Genomic DNA, 18,568 nt, shown 5'->3' with positions numbered 1-18,568 from the left:
ACCGGCTGGGGTGAGCCAGACAGCCCTGCCCCACATCCTCAGGTGCAGGGTCTTACTGCACTCAGCACACCACCTTGCTGCCAGAACAGCTGAGCATGCAGGGGACAGGTACCGTGGGGGATAAGGCACCTGCCAACACATTTGCAAGAAACCAGCAATACAAAGGGGGCAGGTGAAATTGGGGGGACAGCAATACAGCAAGTGGGATTCTGCCAGCTAGGGCTCCCCTCCTAGCAGCTGCTCCGTGGGGAGCTGACATAACTAACCTGTGGGGCTGAGAAGCCTGCAGTAGGCAAGGCAAAGGGCATTCTCTAGGGGTTAGGGGCTATACTTTCACTGGAGGCAGTGGAGGGAAGGTGAATTGGTGCAACACTGCAATCCCTGCACCTTCAAGAGCCCTGGCCTGTCCCTCTCCCACCCATTGCACGAGTTGACGTGATTAGCCATGCTATGTTTGTACGTGGGGAAGATGTTTTACATTTCCTTTGGAAACACGTCTTTTCTCAAGAAGCATCTGTCCTACATGCCCATAGGACTCCCAGCACCAGAGGCTTGACAGTATTTCAGGAGTAAGGGGGCGGGGCACAGGTAGCTTTCACTCATACTGGGGATTTGTTTTTTAATTAATGTACTTGAAAGAGTTCAGAGCAACCCCTTGGCATTGTAACGTCACTGTACCGTGAGCTAAGTGTCCTTGTTTTCTATGTGGATCTTGAACCCAACTTGCTTTGTTCCAATGGCTAGAACAACATTGTATGTTGCTCCCTGTCTACATCCAGCTCCTGTCCCACCCCCAGCTTTGGGTGCAAAACAGCTTCCCAGTTAGTGGAATTTTTATGTAGAATAAACATTTGTAACCTTAAACCCAGCAGTGGGCTCCTCACTCTGTTGCGCCAGAGGGGAGGGATGAAGAGAAGGCGCCTCCATTGGCTGGCTGGCCCTGGCTGTGCTGCAGCCAGGAACAGAAGTGTTCCTCCAAGGGCCAGCTGAAGCCCTTATACAGCAGCCCCCAACCACGAGTGCTGCAGAAGTGCTTCCTCCGGTCCACTGGGGGGTTTTCTCAGTGCTCACCGAGCATACGCCACAGGAGCAGAGTATGTAACCCTGAAGCAGCAAAGCAGAGGGCACAGCGCTGCACAAATACCAGGGAGGAGCAGCAGAGACCAGTGCTAGGTCCATCAGCCCTTGCTGTGCACAGAACCAGCCCTTGAAAGATGACTGCTCTGCAGTACTCGTAACCAAGGGACTATTTACTGAGTAGGCTGGAAGCTCAGCAGGAAAGGTCCCCTCACCCAGGGCACTTTGCCCCAGTACCGGGGGCAGGCTGCCCACCAGTGTTTCTGACCCCCCTCCGTTTGGCTCGGATAACAGATGGTGAAAAAAAGGGGGTCTGCAAGTGGCTGGCTCAGTGTCAGCACCCGGCACACAAAAATAGATGCAGTGAGTCTGCTCCCAACCAGTATCTTCCCATTCAATACGACCGGAAGCATCAAATGGGATCCTCGACAGCAGCAGAGACGGCCCAGCCTTCCACTGCAAGGGCCACAAACAAACCCACTTCGTACAAGCAGCTTGCAGATCGGGGGGTCCATCCAGGGAGGCCTGAGAGCTGCAGGGAAGTTCCACAGGGGCTGTTGCATGGCGACCACAGAACCGGAATACACGGGGCAGTCAGAAGCGAGGCCGCCGCTTTCGGCCAGTGTATCTTGTATCCGCCCTCACTTCCCTGCAGAACAGGGCACAGAACAGATTACGCTGTAGGGAGGGATGGGGGCTATAAGCGAATCAGGCCCCAAAGCCGGAAGCGCTGGAGCCCCCATGACAGCCAGAAGGGGGGGTCGGCAGAAGCATAAAACAGACTTGCAGCAGGACAGAGGGCTGTGGCCATGCTGTCCGAAGGCAGGTAATGGCTACATTGAAAGTGAAGTGATGTCCTTGTTACCATGCCCTGAAACAACGGTGGCAGCCACTGTCTGCAAGGGAGACCCAGGTGGCCGGGTTACAGCCCATACAATGCCCGCTACTCTCTCTCTCCCACCCCCGGGAACCCGGGCAAAGGGAGGCACCATGGTACGTACTTGCCCTGCCGCCGTCTACGTTCCTTCTTCTCCAAGACCCAGTCCCGGCTTTTCTTTACAGACTTGCCCTTGGCATTTCTGAACCGTGTTCTATAGAGAAACAGAAATGATGGCGCTGATGGGTGTCCACGCAAGGAGGGTCAGTCAATCCGCTGCGTCTGGAGGGGTCTGGGATTCAGTTCCTAGTGCAGGGCAGCGAGCACTGGCCAATTATCCCCAGCCCCTCTTAGGCCAGCTAGGACAATGACAGCCAAGGTGTGGGGGAGGCTGGGAGCTAAGGCAGCGAGCAGCGGCATGGGCAAGCAGCACTGGCCAAAGCAGGACACAGATGCAGGCAAGAAAAATGCTGAAAAGTCCTCAATCGGGAGAGGAAGAGAGGTGTGGCCTGGCTGAGTGCTTTCTCCATGTGCTCTGCAGGAACACAGGCAGGCAGGCAGGCTGGCTATCAGCATCACAGGGGGGTAGAATACCCTACAAGAAAGCAGTCAGCCATCACCTCAGCTCAGATAGGGATGCACTTGGGGACTGCGCATCCCAGCATACAGGGCACTATCTTTACTGGAGCGGACTCTAGTCTGACAGCCAATTGCATGCTGGAACCAGGGGTCTCCATGGGACATAACCCCAGATTACAGGGGAGGCTGCTGCAATAGGGTCTTTTTTAAGCAAGTTGTCAGGACACTGCCTCAGTAATTCGGAGCCGTAAGCTGGGTACTGTTAAGGAGTGGAACAGTGTCAGAGGTAGGAAAACATGGCAGCCAACAGTTCCTGGCAACCACGACGACTATCCTCTGGCTGGTGCTCTCAGTCTCTCCTACCGGCTGCAAGGGGAGCTTTGCCCTGCACTGCCACATAGGGACGAGACATGCAAACAGCACAGAAATGCACTGGGTATCCAGAAAGCCCGGCATCACAAGAGAGACAGCCTAACAGCTGAGAAGGGAGGGAATTTAGGGCTACACAAGGTAACTTACTGGCACAATTATGCCAGTATGACTGCCCATATGGACATTCTTATGCCAGTGAATGTCCCCATGCAGACAAGCTCTGGGCCAGCCTGCCTGAATGGTTACCACCCACTGAACTCCAAGAACACTGGAGAAAGGACATCTTAAAAATCCAACAGCCCCACTCCACTTCATGCCCAAACGCTCACAACTCAGCCCCACCCCAGAATTCTCCCAGCCAGGATCAGGCTGGATGATCTAAGGTATAAACAAGCAGAACAGATCCCTTCGGGCCATCTTCCATGCCAAAAAGTAGCTAAATCTTCTGCTACTCCACAGTGGCCTAAACCATGCCAGCCCTGAGCTGGCTGACGGGAAATGTCTGGGTCAGGAAGGGCCAAGGCCAAGGCAATCCTGAAACTGAGCACTCAAAGCCAGAGCCATCCCACTGCAGGGTCCTGGCCCTCCAGCTCCCTGAGTCCAGTGTCAGGGACACCACCTCCCCGCTAGCCAGGCCCCCAGTGGCTCTCCCTCTCTCAGGGAGGGGCTTCGTGAACATGGTACCTTTCGCTGGTGAACTTGGCCTGCTGGGACTCCTCTCCATTAGCGCACTCAGCACCAAGAGCCTGGAAGCACAAAGCGATGGGCCTCAGTGCCACAAAGAGCAGCACCCTGCCACACCAGCCACGACCCCCGGACAGAAGGGGAAGGGGGCTCTGCAAGAGCGAGGACTGAACGGGGCCTGAGTCAGCAAGTCTCAGGGACAGGCTGTGTGCTAGGGAAGGAGCAAACTGATCTTCCAGTGCTTGAGGCAAAACCAGACCAGCCCGAGCTGGCTCAGTGGAAGGTCTGGGACAGGATGAGCCAAGGCTGGGCAAGTGAGCAAGGCAATCTTGGTACTAATGGCACAGGGTTAGGCCCCCTCTCCCATAGTGCTTCTGGGAAGGGACCAGTGCACAACGGGTGGCTGCATCAGACTTCAGAAACAAAGGTCACTGGAGCTGCACGATCCAGGGATGGCAGCCAGCCCCTCTGTGCAGATCCCTTTTCCAAAGGTTTGATTCTGAAGCCCAAGTCGGCCCCTGGCGGGACGATGTCACACAGCCCCCTGGAGCCCCTGGCCAGGCTCCTCCTGTTCAGGCTTCCTAGCAACCTCACCCACCAAAAGAGCATCCCTCAGCAGGAGACCCTGAGCACTTCGCCTCCTGCTCCCTCCCACTTTGCCAGCTGCGCCATTGCCTCTGAGCTGCAGCTCATTACCTTTGGTAACACACCAGCCATCCCAACAAAGAGACAGAGGAAGAACCTGAAAGAGAGAGAGATGAGATGAGATTCCTGGGCCTGAGATTTGGAGTCTGGAACTCTGAACACCCAGAGGCCTAGTCAAGAGCTTCCCACATAGCTTCCAGAAGCCCACTTGAGGACAGGTGTGCACAGGCCATCTACCTCACAGATCTGTACCAGGGTCTGTGACAGGAACTCCAGCCTCTGTCATGGGGCAGTATTTCCATGCGGGGGGGACACATAGCTAAGTCACAGAATCCAGTAAAGTAACACACTACAAGGATGGCCTCACCCCAGCTCAGATCATACTCAGTGGCCCCAGCCCAGCAGGAGACAGAACTCACTTCTTAGCTTTGGCGCTGTTGGGATAATCCACCACCATTCCTCCCGTGAACCCTGCCTTCATGGCCTGTGCAGTGATGAGCTCCAGCTGGCAGAGAGAGAACACGCTGTCAGGAACTGTCCAGCCATCACCAGGCCAGAATATACAGCACAGTGCCCGAGGCTTAGCCAGCAGCTAGCAGTGCACCTTACTGCAGGGTCTAGCCAGGCTAGGGCTCTCCAACGGGGGGATCACCCCCACTTTCACAGCAACCCCTAAATCTAACCCTCAGGCAGCGATCCCCCCAGAAACCATTCTTTGGTTGTATTTATTTTAACTCCTCTCTCCGTTCCCCACCCCCGCTCTTATCGGTTCTGTTCATGCTCTAGCTCAGTCTAACTGACAGTAAGTCTTCAGGGTAAGGTCCGCGGGTTGACTTTTAAGCACTACAAAGCTCTGGTGCTACATAACACCAAATAGCACTCAGCCCAGCTGCCCACCCATGGCTCCTCGAGGCTCTGGCTTTTCACCAGTACCAGTGAACAGACCACTGTGAAATACTGCAAACCAAACGCTCAACCCGGTTCTGCTGGGCCCTTAAAGCAGCCCATCCTCACACACCCATAGTAGCTCCCAACCCCCGCTGGAAACACAGCCAAGCTTTGAGCAGGGCTTCTCTGCTACATCCCTCCCTGCATCCCCTTTCCCCATCAGGCAAAGTCACCTGTTCTGAGTTTTCAGGGTACAACTGCAGGACGGCTCGGGATCCTCGGGCCTACAGGAAACAAAGGTGGTTATAAACCCCTGTTCCAGACCAGGCTTTCATACAGTCATAGAATCATAGAATGTCAGGGTTGGAAGGGACCTCAGGAGGTCATCTAGTCCAACCCCCTGCTCAAAGCAGGACCAAACCCCAATTAAATCATCCCAGCCAGGGCTTTGTCAAGCCTGACCTTAAAACTTCTAAGGAAGGAGATTCTACCACCTCCCTAGGTAACACATTCTAGTGTTTCACCACCCTCCTAGTGAAAAAGTTTTTCCTAATATCCAACCTAAACCTCCCACACTGCAACTTGAGACCATTACTCCCTGTCCTGTCCTCTTCTACCACTGAGAATAGTCTAGAACCATCCTCTTTGGAACCACCTCTCAGGTAGTTAAAAGCAGCTATCAAATCCCCCCTCATTCTTCTCTTCTACAGACTAAATAACCCCAGTTCCCTAAGCCTCTCCTCATAAGTCATGTGCTCCAGCCCCCTGATCATTTTTGTTGCCCTCTGCTGGACTCTTTCCAATTTTTCCACATCCTTCTTGTAGTGTGGGGCCCAAAACTGGACACAGTACTCCAGATGAGGCCTCACCAGTGCCGAATAGAGGCGAATGATCACGTCCCTTGATCTGCTAGCAATGCCCCTACTAATACAGCCCAAAGTGCCATTAGCTTTCTTGGCAACAAGGGCACGCTGTTGACTCATATCCAGCTTCTCATCCACCGTAACCCCTAGGTCCTTCTCTGCAGAACTGCTGCCGAGCCATTTGGTCCCTAGTCTGTAGTGGTGCATGGGATTCTTCAGTCCTAAGTGCAGGACTCTGCACTTGTCTTTGTTGAACCTCATCAGATTTCTTTTGGCCCAAACCTCTAATTTGTCTAGGGCTCTCTGTATCCTATCCCTACCCTCTAGTGTATCTACCTCTCCTCCCAGTTTAGTGTCATCTGCAAACTTGCTGAGGGTGCAATCCACACCATCCTCCAGATCATTTATGAAGATCTTGAACAAAACCGGCCCCAGGACCGACCCTTGGGGCACTCCACTTGATACCAGCTGCCATCTAGACATGGAGCCATTGATCACTACCCGTTGAGCCCGACAATCTAGCCAACTTTCTACCCACCTTATAGTGCATTCATCCAGCCCATACTTCTTTAACTTGCTGACAAGAATACTGTGGGAGACCGTGTCAAAAGCTTTGCTAAAGTCAAGAAACAACACATCCACTGCTTTCCCCTCATCCATAGAGCCAGTAATCTCATCACAGAAGGCGATTAGATTAGTCAGGCATGACCTTCCCTTGGTGAATCCATGCTGACTGTTCCTGATCACTTTCCTCTCCTCTAAGTGCTTCAGGATCGATTCCTTGAGGACCTGCTCCATGATTTTTCCGGGGACTGAGGTGAGGCTGACTGGCCTGTAGTTCCCAGGATCCTCCTTCTTCCCTTTTTTAAAGATGGGCACTACATTAGCCTTTTTCCAGTTGTCCGGGACTTCCCCCAATCGCCATGAGTTTTCAAAGATAATGGCCAATGGCTCTGCAATCACAGCCGCCAACTCCTTTAGCACTCTCGGATGCAACGCATCTGGCCCCATGGACTTGTGCACGTCCAGCTTTTCTAAATAGTCCCGAACCACTTCTTTCTCCACAGAGGGCTGGCCACCTCCTCCCCATGCTGTGTTGCCCAGCGCAGCAGTCTGGGAGCTGAGCTTGTTTCATAGAATCATAGAATATCAGGGTTGGAAGGGACTTCAGGAGGTCATTCTAGTCCAACCGCCTGCTCAAAGCAGGACCAATCCCCAGCCAGGGCTTTGTCAAGCCTGACTTTAAAAATATCTAAGGAAGGAGATTCCACCACCTCCCTAGGTAACACATTCCAGTGTTTCACCACCCTCCTAGTGGAGAATTTTTTCCTAATATCCAACCTAAACCTCCCCCACTGCCACTTGAGACCATTACTCCTTGTCCTGTCATCAGCTACCACTGAGAACAGTCTAGATCCATCCTCTTTGGAACCCCCTTTCAGGTAGTTAAAAGCAGCTATCAAATCCCCCCTCATTCTTCTCTTCCGCAGACTAAACAATCCCAGTTCCCTCAGCCTCTCCTCATAAGTCATGCATTCCAGTCCCCTAATCATTTTTGTTGTCCTCTGCTGGACGTTTTCCAATTTTTCCACATCCTTCTTGCAGTGTGGGGCCCAAAACTGGACACAGTACTCCAGATGAGGCCTCACCAATGTCGAATAGAGGGGAACGATCACGTCCCTCGATCTGCTGGCAATGCCCCTACATATATATCCCAAAATGCCATTCGGTCCCTAGTCTGTAGCGGTGCATGGGATTTGTCCGTCCTAAGTGCAGGACTCTGCGCTTGTCCTTGTTGAACCTCATCAGATCTGTTTTGGCTCAATCCTCTAATTTGTCTAGGGCCCTCTGTATCCTATCCCTACCCTCCAGCGTATCTACCTCTCCTCCCAGTTTAGTGTCATCTGCAAACTTGCTGAGGGTGCAATCCACACCACCCTCCAGATCATTTATGAAGATATTGAACAAAACCGGCCCGAGGACCGACCTTTGGGGCACTCCACTTGATACCGGCTGCCAACTAGACATGGAGCCATTGATCACTTCTTATACTTACTGGCAAGAATACCGTGGGAGTCAAAAGCTTTGCTAAAGTCAAGGAACAACATGTCCACTGCTTTCCCCTCATCCACAGAGCCAGTTATTTCGTCATAGAAGGCAATTAGGTTAGTCAGGCATGACTTGCCCTTGGTGAATCCATGCTGACTGTTCCTGATCACTTTCCTCTCCTCTAAGTGCTTCAGAATTGATTCCTTGAGGACCCGCTCCATGATTTTTCCAGGGACTAAGGTGAGGCTGACTGGCCTGTAGTTCCCCGGATCCTCCTTCTTCCCTTTTTTAAAGATGGGCACTACATTAGCCTTTTTCCAGTCGTCCGGGACTTCCCCCAATCGCCATGAGTTTTCAAAGATAACGGCCAATGGCTCTGCAATCACAGCTGCCAACTCCTTTAGCACTCTCGGATGCAACGCATCTGGCCCCATGGACTTCTGCACGTCCAGCTTTTCTAAATAGTCCCGAACCACTTCTTTCTCCACAGAGGGCTGGCCACCTCCTCCCCATGCTGTGCTGCTCAGTGCAGTAGTCTGGGAGCTGACCTTGTTCATGAAGACAGAGGCAAAAAAAGCATTGAGTACATTAGCTTTTTCCACATCCTCTGTCACTAGGTTGCCTCCCTCATTAAGTAAGGGGCCCACACTTTCCTTGACTTTCTTCTTGTTGCTAACATACCTGAAGAAACCCTTCTTGTTACTCTTAACATCTCTTGCTAGCTGCAACTCCAGGTGTGATTTGGCCTTCCCGATTTCACTCCTGCATCCCCGAGCAATGTTTTTATACTCTTCCCTGGTCATTTGTCCAATCTTCCACTTCTTGTAAGCTTCTTTTTTGTGTTTAAGATCATCAAGGATTTCACTGTGAAGCCAAGCTGGTCGCCTGCCATATTTACTATTCTTTCTACACATCGGAATGGTTTGTCCCTGTAACCTCAATAAGGATTCTTTAAAATACAGCCAGCTCTCCTGGACTCCTTTCCCCCTCATGTTATTCTCCCAGGGAATCAGTTCCCTAAGAGAGTCAAAGTCTGCTTTTCTGAAGTCCAGGGTCCGTATTCTGCTGCTCTCCTTTCTTCCCTGTGTCAGGATCCTGAACTCGACCATCTCATGGTCACTGCCTCCCCGAGTCCCATCAACTTTTGCTTCCCCTACTAATTCTTTCCAGTTTGTGAGCAGCAGGTCAAGAGCAGCTCTGTCCCTAGCTGGTACCTCCACCACTTGCACCAGGAAATTGTCCCCTACCCTTTCCAAAAACTTCCTGGACTGTCTGTGCACCGCCGTATTGCGCTCCCAGCAGATATCAGGGTGATTGAAGTCTCCCATGAGAACCAGGGCATGCGATCTAGTAACTGCAGTGAGTTGCCAGAAGAAAGCCTTGTCCACCTCATCCCCCTGGTCCAGTGGTCTATAGCAGATTCCCAACACAACATCACCCTTGTTGCTCACACTTCTAAACTTAATCCAGAGACTCTCAGGTTTTTCTGCAGTTTCATACTTGAGCTCTGAGCAGTCATACTGCTCTCTTACATACAGTGCAACTCCCCCATCTTTTCTGCCCTGCCTGTCCTTCCTGAACAGTTTATATCCATCCATGACTGTACTCCAGTCATGTGAGTTATCCCACCAAGTCTCTGTTATTCCAATCACATCATAATTCCTTGACTGTGCCAGGACTTCCAGTTCTCCCTGGTTCTTTCCCAGGCTTCTTGCATTTGTGTATAGGCACTTGAGATAACTCGCTGATCGTCCCTCTTTCTCAGTATGAGGCAGGAGCCCTCCCCTCTCCCACGCTCCTCTTCATGCTTCCTCCCGGTATCCCACTTCTACACTGACCTCAGGGCTTTGGTCTCCTTCCCCCGGTGAACCTAATTTAAAGCCCTCCTCACTAGGTTAGCCAGCCTGCTTGCGAAGATGCTCTTCCCTCTCTTTGTGAGGTGGAGCCCGTCTCTGCCTAGCACTCCTCCTTCTTGGAACACCATCCCATGGTCAAAGAATCCAAAGCCTTCTCTCCAACACCACCTGTGTAGCCATTCGTTGACTTCCACGATTCGACAGTCTCTACCCAGGCCTTTTCCTTCCACGGGGAGGATGGACGAGAAGACCACTTGCGCCTCAAACTCCTATATCCTTCTTCCCAGAGCCACGTAGTCTGCAGTGATCCGCTCAAGGTCATTCTTGGCAGTATCATTGGTGCCCACGTAGAGAAGCAGGAGGGGGTAGCGATCCGAGGGCTTGATGCGTCTCGGCAGTCTCTCTGTCACATCATGAATCCTAGCTCCTGGCAAGCAGCAGACTTCTCGGTTTTCCCGGTCGGGATGGCAGACAGATGACTCAGTCCCCCTGAGGAGAGAGTCCCTGACCACCACCACCCGCCTCCTTCTCTTGGGAGCGGTGGTCGTGGAACCCCCAACCCTAGGACAGTGCATCTCATGCCTTCCAGTCGGCCGAGTCTCCTTCTGCTCCCTTCCCTCAGATGTATCACCTAGTCCACTCTCCGCATTAGTACCTGTGGAGGGAACATGAAAACGGTTGCTTACCTGTATCTCCGTTGCTGGTATGTTGCTGTGTCCCCTAGCACACAGTCTCCCAGCCTAACATGGCATGATCTGAACTGGGAGTTCCTGTTAATGGTGCATGGACATTACTACCCACTACAGCCAGAATAGCCTGCTAGGGAATGTCACCTGAACGAGGACATCCTCTCCCTCGACATTCTGGGAGAAGGAAGGGGTGGGTGGCTGGCTGGCTGGCAAGGCACCACTTATCAAAACAGAATAAAGGGTCAAGAAAACTCACAGTTCCAGGGTAACTGCACCTGTTGCACCTGTTTCCCCCTCCAAGATCCATCAAGGGCACGCAAAAGTTTCCGGCTCTCTCAGGCAGAGACCCCCGTCTCTCTCCCTCAGCAGGGTTTTTCCAGGCTGCACAGTTCACTGCCTACACTGGGATATTCCTAGCAAGCCAGATGCCTAAACAGGCCAGCGTCTGCGCTTTACTTTCATTCCAAAGGCTCGGAACAGCATATTTACCAGGAGTTACAAGTTACCACGCAGCTTTCTAAGCAAGCACCATTTATTCTGACATTACAGAGAAAATATATTAAAACAATAGAAGAACCTACACACATGCTAAAAAGTTTACCAGACGTCACCCCAACTCCAACCTTGGGCTCTGGTTGGAGTTAGACCTTCACAGTGGGGGTTTCGCTGTGGTTACAAGTTCAGAACGGTCTCACATTCAGAACCGTCTCACATTCAGAACCAGAACCGAGACTGGGCCATTCAGCTGCTTCTTTATTCAACCTGGGCCTTCCTGGGTAATTAGCAGACAATGATCCACTCCTCCAAGCACAGCTTCAGAAGGCTGGGGTTTTGCGTAACTGACAGTGGGAAATTTGCATGAATCTCTTCCTGGGGATTCCCCAGGAAATCCCCTTATTGTCCCAAGCATCCACTCTTGTCTGGCACATTTTCAATACAATCCTTGAGCTCCCAGGCCCCACATCACATCGCCCCCGAGAGAGGTTACATACAATCCCACTCACAATACACTTAATACAATAAGGTTTTTCAAGGACATTGCAGGAAATGGCCATATCTGTCACTACTTACCAAGGCAGAATAGAGGGTTGAGAAGAATCGATACAGGCGTTTTGGGGGACTGTGTGTCTTCTTATCAGCGTTACAGAGCCACTGCACTGCAGAAATACTGAAAGAGAATGCGTGACCTAAGGGACACTGAGCCACCAAGCCTCCCATGTGGGCAACCGAACCACATTCTTTAACAAAGACGCAAGTCCCCTAACATCCTCCTTCTACCAGTGTCCCTCGTACCTATTCTATAGTCCAAGATAGTATGTGACGTACTGCTGTGCTCAAGACAACTACTGCGTTTGCTTCATCAGTGCACTGCTTCCTACTTTTTAGGAGCAAAGATTTTGTATAAGCCCATTCTAAAGAGATGCTGTCTAGCTCAGGAGGTCACATATTTGACTTGCAAGTCTGACCCACTTGGTGTACTTATCGGTCAGATCTAGATTCTGCAGAATGCAAACTTTCATTACAACAGAGTTTCTAGTCCTTATGGATCATAACTGGTTAAAAAATCTTCCAGATTTGAGTGGATGTAGTGCAACCTTAGACCACTGAAGACAAGAGTGCTGAGAGAGAGATTTATAGAAATAGCGGGAGTCACTCTGGAGCCCAGCAACGACACCTTAAGGGCATTCGACAATAACCAGAGTCCATAATTGTGGGTGATGCTGTGTGAGGAAGTGGCAATTTCCTGTAGTATTATGGATCCTGTATGTGCCTCAGTTTCCTCCCGTACCTTCCACTGCTATCCAGTGGGGGCTCAAAGGCTAAGTCTGTTCTTGGGGCAGCAGGAGACATGCGGGGGGGAGGTGTCTCATCTCGCTGCCTAGGCGCAATGAATTTTAAGGCACTGGCTGGAACCTGCTGAAATCAATCCATAACAATCGAGAATCCCAAAGAGGCAATTAGAAGCCCCAGTGACCAGACAATTCACACCTAGCAAACAACCATCAAGAGGAAGGAAGTTTTTCCCCCACCCCTCAGCAGCAGGGAAGCTGAGCAGAGGCCAGCTCCAGAAACAAGGGACTGAGAGGTACCAGGCAGGAAATAAAGAGTAGCTTTTGGGACAGGCTGTATTGCTATCCCAGTGGAGGGACAAAGGGACTGAGAGCCTGAAATGGAATCTGGAGCAGCTTGGCTGGTGGGTTGCTCTGGCCTGGACAGATGGACTATGTCATAACCTTGATTTCTCTGTGCTAACCTAAGGACTCCCGACACTGCGTTCCAGGTGACTAGTAAACCCCACTCGCTTTGAAAATGCTGCCTGGTGTCACTGCAAATACCTGCTGAGGTGCAGTAGTCCCTGAACAGTGTAAAAGTGTGACCAGGAGTCCAGCAAAGTCCAACGCACTGGGCAGAGTGCGTGGTGTGAATCACAAGTGCTGGACCCAGGAGCACGTCAGAGGCAGTGAGCCTAAGCTGAAGGAAGGGTGAGGCCCTTTGGGGATCTGGCACACCAAAGGGGTTCCTCCAACAGACTATTTAAAAGCTGGGGTATAGCACAGGTCCTATGGATCTGTGACACGCTGAATGTAACAGCAGCATTAACTAGCGAACTGGTTATATACTTGGCCAAACCACCCATTAGTGTCAGTGGGAGCCCGTCTGCGGCTCAGGGGTTCTGACCCTTCCCATTCCCGCCCCCCCAAATGAGCAGCATGCCCATGATCTAACTGATTTAACATGATTTAAATGGGAATTGGTCCTGCTTCGAGCAGGGGGTTGGACTAGATGACCTTCAGGGGTCCCTTCCAACCCTGATATTCTATGATTCTATGATCTAGTTTTTTATGCCATGCTCAGCACTGGTATTCAGCACCTTCTGCTAGCCTTAGTTATCCGTGACTCTCAGCCATTCCTCGGTTTTTGGATAAGCAGTTCCCCTGTTTTCACAGTCCAGTATTATGAGAGTCAAAGGTAATTTTCCAGCAGCTGCTCCTAATTACGGGAAGAAGCATCCCTAATTCAAAGCCCGTCCAAATTTCAACAACCTGCTATGGAGTGCAAGCTGGTAAGGCCAGCTAACAGGGCCAGGCTTGTGTTGTGTCCTTCTGCTAGGCAGAGCCTCTGGGAACTAAGATAAGAAAGCAAAGAGGAATGTCTTACCTGACACAGCCATCAAACATGCCTGGCCTGAAGGGAATCCCCTGCCCCATGTCTGCAAGGATGAGGTCTCCTTCCACCTCTCTCTCCACAGCAACATCTGCACAGCATAAAAGACAAGCCAGTCCGATGGCCACAAGTCTTCAGATCAGTACCCAGGGCTGCATTTTATACATTTCTAACCCTCCCACTGCACATATGTATTGTCTGCCCACTAGGGCATGCAGTGGAAGAGAATCTACTTACCCAGCATGGCAGAACTGATGTCCATCCCAACCCAGTGATGTCCCTCTTCAGAGATGTAATCTCCACTCAAACCAGAGCCACAGCTAAAAGCGAAAGAACAGGTCTTAGAAATGCAGATTCATCCCAATATCCAGCCCTTTCACTGACATGTCTGGAAACCCTTTCAGGACAATGATCTTCTCTTTCCTCTCTCTGAGCAGCAACTGTGGAAATTAAGTACTGAGACACCCTCGTTCTTTCTAGATATTTGAACCATGATTGTCATCATCATGGTATTCCTGGAACTCCACAAAGCCGCAGGAGGAGCTCCACTGTAATTTGTAGTACAAACCTAACACTCTTACACTGACAATTCAGAGCTCTGTCCTTCTCTAACTACAACATGACGGCCAGTGAGGTGAGGGGGGAAAGCAGCATCCTTACAGTTCTATATGGCTCATATGCAGGGTCTTACCCGACATCCAGAAGGAAACATGGCCGATCCTTGGGCAAGCCCAAAAGCTCCACGGCCCGCTCTGACATCTGCGACTGGATCTCAATCATTCGAGAGCTGAGGAGAAAGAATTCTCCTTTATTCCCATGAAAGCAATAATGAGAGATCTAAGTGGCGTTTACTACCCAGAATAAAGTCACAGCCAAGGTAACCACTGGCTTAGACCTTAGTTATTCATGAAAACAATGGAGTATTTGGAAGCACAAGGAAAGGCCTAAGATGGGAACCTGCCTTGTGGTGGGAATTTCTGCATTCCTTTGGGGGCCCAAAGGCTCTCCACACAATTACTAAGACTGAAGTCAGGCACCCAGCTCTGCCTGCTCTACCATTCCTCAGGAATTAATAGCTAAGAGCACAACGGCAGATCTTATGCTCACTACAGGGAGAGCTGTGCACACCCCAGTACAACTGGAGAGCTCTTGCTACGAGCAGATACTACTGCACAGGACACAACTCCACACCCATTAAGGTCAGCAGAGCACCTGCACCACAGACCTGCTCAAGCTCTTTCACCATTTAATTTAGTTCAGATTGCATTTCCTGGTGCACATTGACACTTTTTGGGAGCACATAGCAACCACCACTCCAGATGCTCCAGCCATCAGCACAGAGATGGGACAAGACCCATCCTCACCACCTTCATTGGGGACTGGCCATGTACACCACAGCAAGGGAGCAAGCATGCAGGGGAAGCACCCTTACTTCTGGGAGTATTTCCAGGCCTCGGCCACATCGTAAAACTGCAAGAAAAACAAACAGCGTGAAACTTGGAGAACGATGGGGCTGGGCCCCACAGTGCCCTCCCCCACTATGCCCTCCAGGGGCAACCGCCACGGGCCGAGACTTCCGCCCGCCCCGCAGATCAAGCCGCGCCCCCGAGCCCCACAGAGCCCCGCCCCCCGGGGCCTCCGAGCCCAGCCCCGCCCCGCCCCCGCCCAGGCCCAGAACCTCCCCCCGAGCCGGGCCCCACAGAGCCCCGCCCCGCACCCCGCGGGGCCCCCGAGCCCAGCCCCGCCCCCACACAGATCCAGAACCTCCCCCCGAGCCGGGCCCCGCCCCGCCCCGCACCCCGCGGGGCCCCCGAGCCCAGCCCCGCCCCCGCACAGATCCAGAACCTCCCCCCGAGCCGGGCCCCACAGAGCCCCGCCCCGCACCCCGCGGTGCCCCCGAGCCCAGCCCCGCCCCCGCACAGATCCAGAACCTCCCGCCCCGCCCCCGCCCCCGCCCCCGCTCCCGCTCCCCAGGCAGCCACCACCAGGGCCTCACCCCCACCCAAGCCTCGCGGATCCCGACTCACCAGCTCCGGGGGCCCGCGATGCTCAGGCCTCCGGCCGCTCCCCGCCATGCTCGCCCTGTGACATCATCTCCCCGCGCCACGGCGCAATCTGTGAGGCCGGGGCGCCGGCAGTTCCCATTGGTCGAGGCAGCCGTCCGTCCGCGCGTCTGTCTTCACTCCATTGGCCGGCGCCTCTGGCACCCACCCTTCACAGATAGCGCTCCCATTGGCGCGCCGCGGCGGCGGCCCGGAAGTCGGGCTAAGGAGAGTGGTCCCGGCGGCTGCGCGCTCCGCCCCTCCCCGCCGGCATGGCGCCGCCTCCCGCCGCTCGCGGCTGGCCCCGCGCGCTCCTGAGCCGCCTGCTGCCCCCCCGGCCCCTCGGCCGCCGCGGCGCCGCCGCCGGCGGGGGGGGCCCGGCGCGGCCCGCGGGGCTGTACGAGCTGCTGGGCGTGCCGGCCAGCGCCACGCAGGCGCAGATCAAGGCGGCCTACTACGAGCAGAGCTTCCGCTGCCACCCGGACCGCAACGCGGGCAGCGAGGAGGCGGCCGCGCGCTTCACCGCCCTGCACCAGGCCTACGCCGTGCTGGGCAGCGCGGCCCTGCGCCGCCGGTACGACCGGGGCCTGCTGAGCCGCGAGGAGCTGAGCTCGGCCGCGCGGCCCGCGCCCGCCGCGCGCCCGGCGCCCGGCCCGCGCAGCGCGGCCCCGCGGCGCGCCCCCGCGGCGCCCGCCTTCGACTTCGACGCCTTCTACCGCGCCCACTACGGCGAGCAGCTGGAGCGGCAGCGGGCCCTGCGCCAGCGGCGGCGGCGGCGGCAGGAGGCGGAGGCGGCGGCGGCCCAGGGGTGGCGCGGCGACCGGCTGCCGGAGCTCTCGCTCGCCCTGCTCCTGCTCTGCGGCCTGGCGCTGCTGGGCCGCACGAAGTGAAGCGCGGGGCGCCCGGACCGGGCCCAGGGTTCGCTCGTGGCGCTGGACAGGCCGCGGGGCGAGGGCGGCTGCGGAGAGCTCCGGGGCCGGGTCCCGAGCGGGCCTTGTGCTGTGTCAGGACGCCCTAGGGAGCCGAACTGCCATTAAAGTAGCTTCACAAATCGGTTTGAGATCCCCATTCCTTCGGTGCGGGTAACGCCCCTTCCCGCTCGGGAGTCGCCGCTGACATTTGCCTGCCCAGAGCAGCGTTCAGGGATCTGCCGTTCACCTGCCAGCGCTGGAGATGTTTCTGCCATTCACCGCAGGAGAGAGAATGCAGCTTTCTGCTGGGGTTTAGGTGTTAATAAATTTATCTTCCCTGAACTCTAGTCCTTTAATGGGTATACAGTGCATTTCAGCTCACCTTGCAGGCTCAAATCTTGCAGTCTCATCTAAACAGAGTCCTCTGGACCTGCCCACTTCAGGTATGTCTACACTTAAAATGCTAAAGTGACACAGCTGTGCCATTTTAGCCCTTCAGTGTAGTCCGGGGGTGGGCAAACTGTGGCCCAGGGGCTGCATCCAGCCCTCCAGATGTTTTAATCCGGCCCTCGAGCTCCTGCTGGGGAGTGAGGTCCAGGGCTTGCCCCACTGTGCGCGGCTTGCAGAAGCAGTGGCATGTTACTCCTCCAGCTCCTATGCATAGGGGCAGCCAGGGGGCTCCGCACGCTGCCCTCACCCAAAGCACCACCCCAACAGCTCCCATTGGCCGAAAACTGCAGCTAATGGGAGCTGTGGGGGCAGCATGCAGAGCTGCCTGGCCGCACCTCTGTGTTGGAGCCAGATGGGGGACATGCCATTGCTTCCAGGAACTGCTTGAGGTAAGCACTGCCCGGAGCCTGCGTCCCAACCCTCTCCCACGCCCCAACCCTCAGTCCCAGCCTTGATCCCCCTGCTAACAGCTGAACTCCTCAGTCCCAGCCCAGAACACCCTCTTTCATCCCCTGCCCCACCCCAGAGCCGGTACCCCCAGCAGCAGCCCTCACCCTTCCCCCCCGACCCCCTCCCGCACCATGAACTCCTCATTTGTGGCCCCACCCCAAAGCCACACCCCTAGCCTGAATCCTCATCCCCTCCTGCACCCCAACCCCCAATTTAGTGAGCATTCATGGCCCGCCATACAATTTCCGTACCCAGATGTGGCCCTCGGGCCAAAAAGTTTGCCCACCCCAGTGTAGACACTATGTACGCTGACAGGAGGGATTCTCCCATCGGTGTAGGTAATCTGCCTCCCCGAGAGGCATTAGCAAGGCTGATGAAAAAATTATTGTTGACCTAGTGCTGCCTACACCAGGGTTAAATTGATATAACTATGTCTCGGGGTGTGGGGTTTTCACACAGAGATGTAGCTATTCTGATGTAAATTCCTAGTGGAGAGGGTGAGCCTAACTAGGCAAAGACTGGGTCCTCCCTATTTTTTGCACTTTATGAATGAGTGAATTGTATTCTCACTGGTGCTGTAGAGTAGTTTGGTGTGGGTCTTGAGTTATCAAGAACTGACAGGTGCTATCTCCACAATGTATAGGCAGCTGGTTGCTTTTACCACCTCTCTGATGTACTGTATTTCAGGGCTGCTGCTGTGTGACTCTCAGAGCTGGGCATGCTGCCTTTATTATTGGCTCCCCTGCCTCTCTTGGAGACCTGCCTGACTTCTGGAACAGTTGGTTCCAAAGGTTTTTGGGTTCAATAGAACAGAGCCCAGGATGGTGGTAGCAAATATTCTGTCTTGTGGTGTGAGGCCACATGCCTGGATCTACATGTAGAGAAGGGTTCTCGTCTCCCCACTTCTTAGGGTCTTCCATAAACACCATTCTATGTTTAAGCTGCGGGGAGCCCGCCCTGTCTAGGGCTGA

At 53.9% G+C, this 18,568-nt stretch overlaps 2 protein-coding genes across 5 annotated transcripts; one reads left to right on the top strand and one right to left on the bottom strand.

Annotated features, from left to right (window-relative positions):
- Positions 1–1,229: 1,229 nt before the first annotated feature.
- On the bottom strand, positions 1,230–15,964 carry BUD23 (BUD23 rRNA methyltransferase and ribosome maturation factor). 4 transcript variants are annotated; one of them, XM_077836408.1, is made up of 12 exons: positions 15,772–15,964; positions 15,177–15,214; positions 14,436–14,531; positions 13,982–14,064; positions 13,739–13,835; positions 11,651–11,747; positions 5,356–5,406; positions 4,654–4,739; positions 4,286–4,331; positions 3,590–3,651; positions 2,079–2,168; positions 1,230–1,726 (listed from the first exon to the last, which is right to left on the bottom strand). In XM_077836408.1, exons 1-12 carry the CDS (start codon positions 15,817–15,819, stop codon positions 1,672–1,674), a joined length of 849 nt encoding a protein of 282 aa, XP_077692534.1. In that variant the 5' UTR covers positions 15,820–15,964; the 3' UTR covers positions 1,230–1,671. The 4 variants fall into 4 exon arrangements, with proteins under 4 accessions (XP_077692534.1, XP_077692538.1, XP_077692535.1 ...); XM_077836412.1 differs by lacking the exon at positions 3,590–3,651; XM_077836409.1 differs by lacking the exons at positions 15,177–15,214; positions 15,772–15,964 and adding an exon at positions 15,112–15,130.
- Positions 15,965–16,058: 94 nt separating this feature from the next.
- Positions 16,059–17,039, top strand: DNAJC30 (DnaJ heat shock protein family (Hsp40) member C30). Its single transcript, XM_077836413.1, has one exon. It carries the CDS (start codon positions 16,059–16,061, stop codon positions 16,674–16,676), a length of 618 nt encoding a protein of 205 aa, XP_077692539.1. The 3' UTR covers positions 16,677–17,039.
- The last annotated feature ends 1,529 nt before the right edge of the window (positions 17,040–18,568 follow it).

This window comes from Eretmochelys imbricata, chromosome 17 (genome assembly GCF_965152235.1).
Source record: "Eretmochelys imbricata isolate rEreImb1 chromosome 17, rEreImb1.hap1, whole genome shotgun sequence".
NCBI lineage: Eukaryota > Metazoa > Chordata > Testudines > Cheloniidae > Eretmochelys > Eretmochelys imbricata.
This window is presented reverse-complemented; position numbering and strand designations above follow the sequence as displayed.

Excerpts from the sequence above, each read along its gene's own strand:
- BUD23 (XM_077836408.1), bottom strand. The coding sequence starts at position 15,819 with ATGGCGGGGAGCGGCCGGAGGCCTGAGCATCGCGGGCCCCCGGAGCTG. Across the intron at positions 11,748-13,738 it reads ATGTTTGATGGCTGTGTCAG|TATTTCTGCAGTGCAGTGGC; the intron begins GTAAGACATTCC and ends ATTCTCTTTCAG. Across the intron at positions 4,740-5,355 it reads ACCCTGAAAACTCAGAACAG|CTGGAGCTCATCACTGCACA; the intron begins GTGACTTTGCCT and ends TCTCTCTGCCAG.
- DNAJC30 (XM_077836413.1), top strand. The coding sequence starts at position 16,059 with ATGGCGCCGCCTCCCGCCGCTCGCGGCTGGCCCCGCGCGCTCCTGAGC.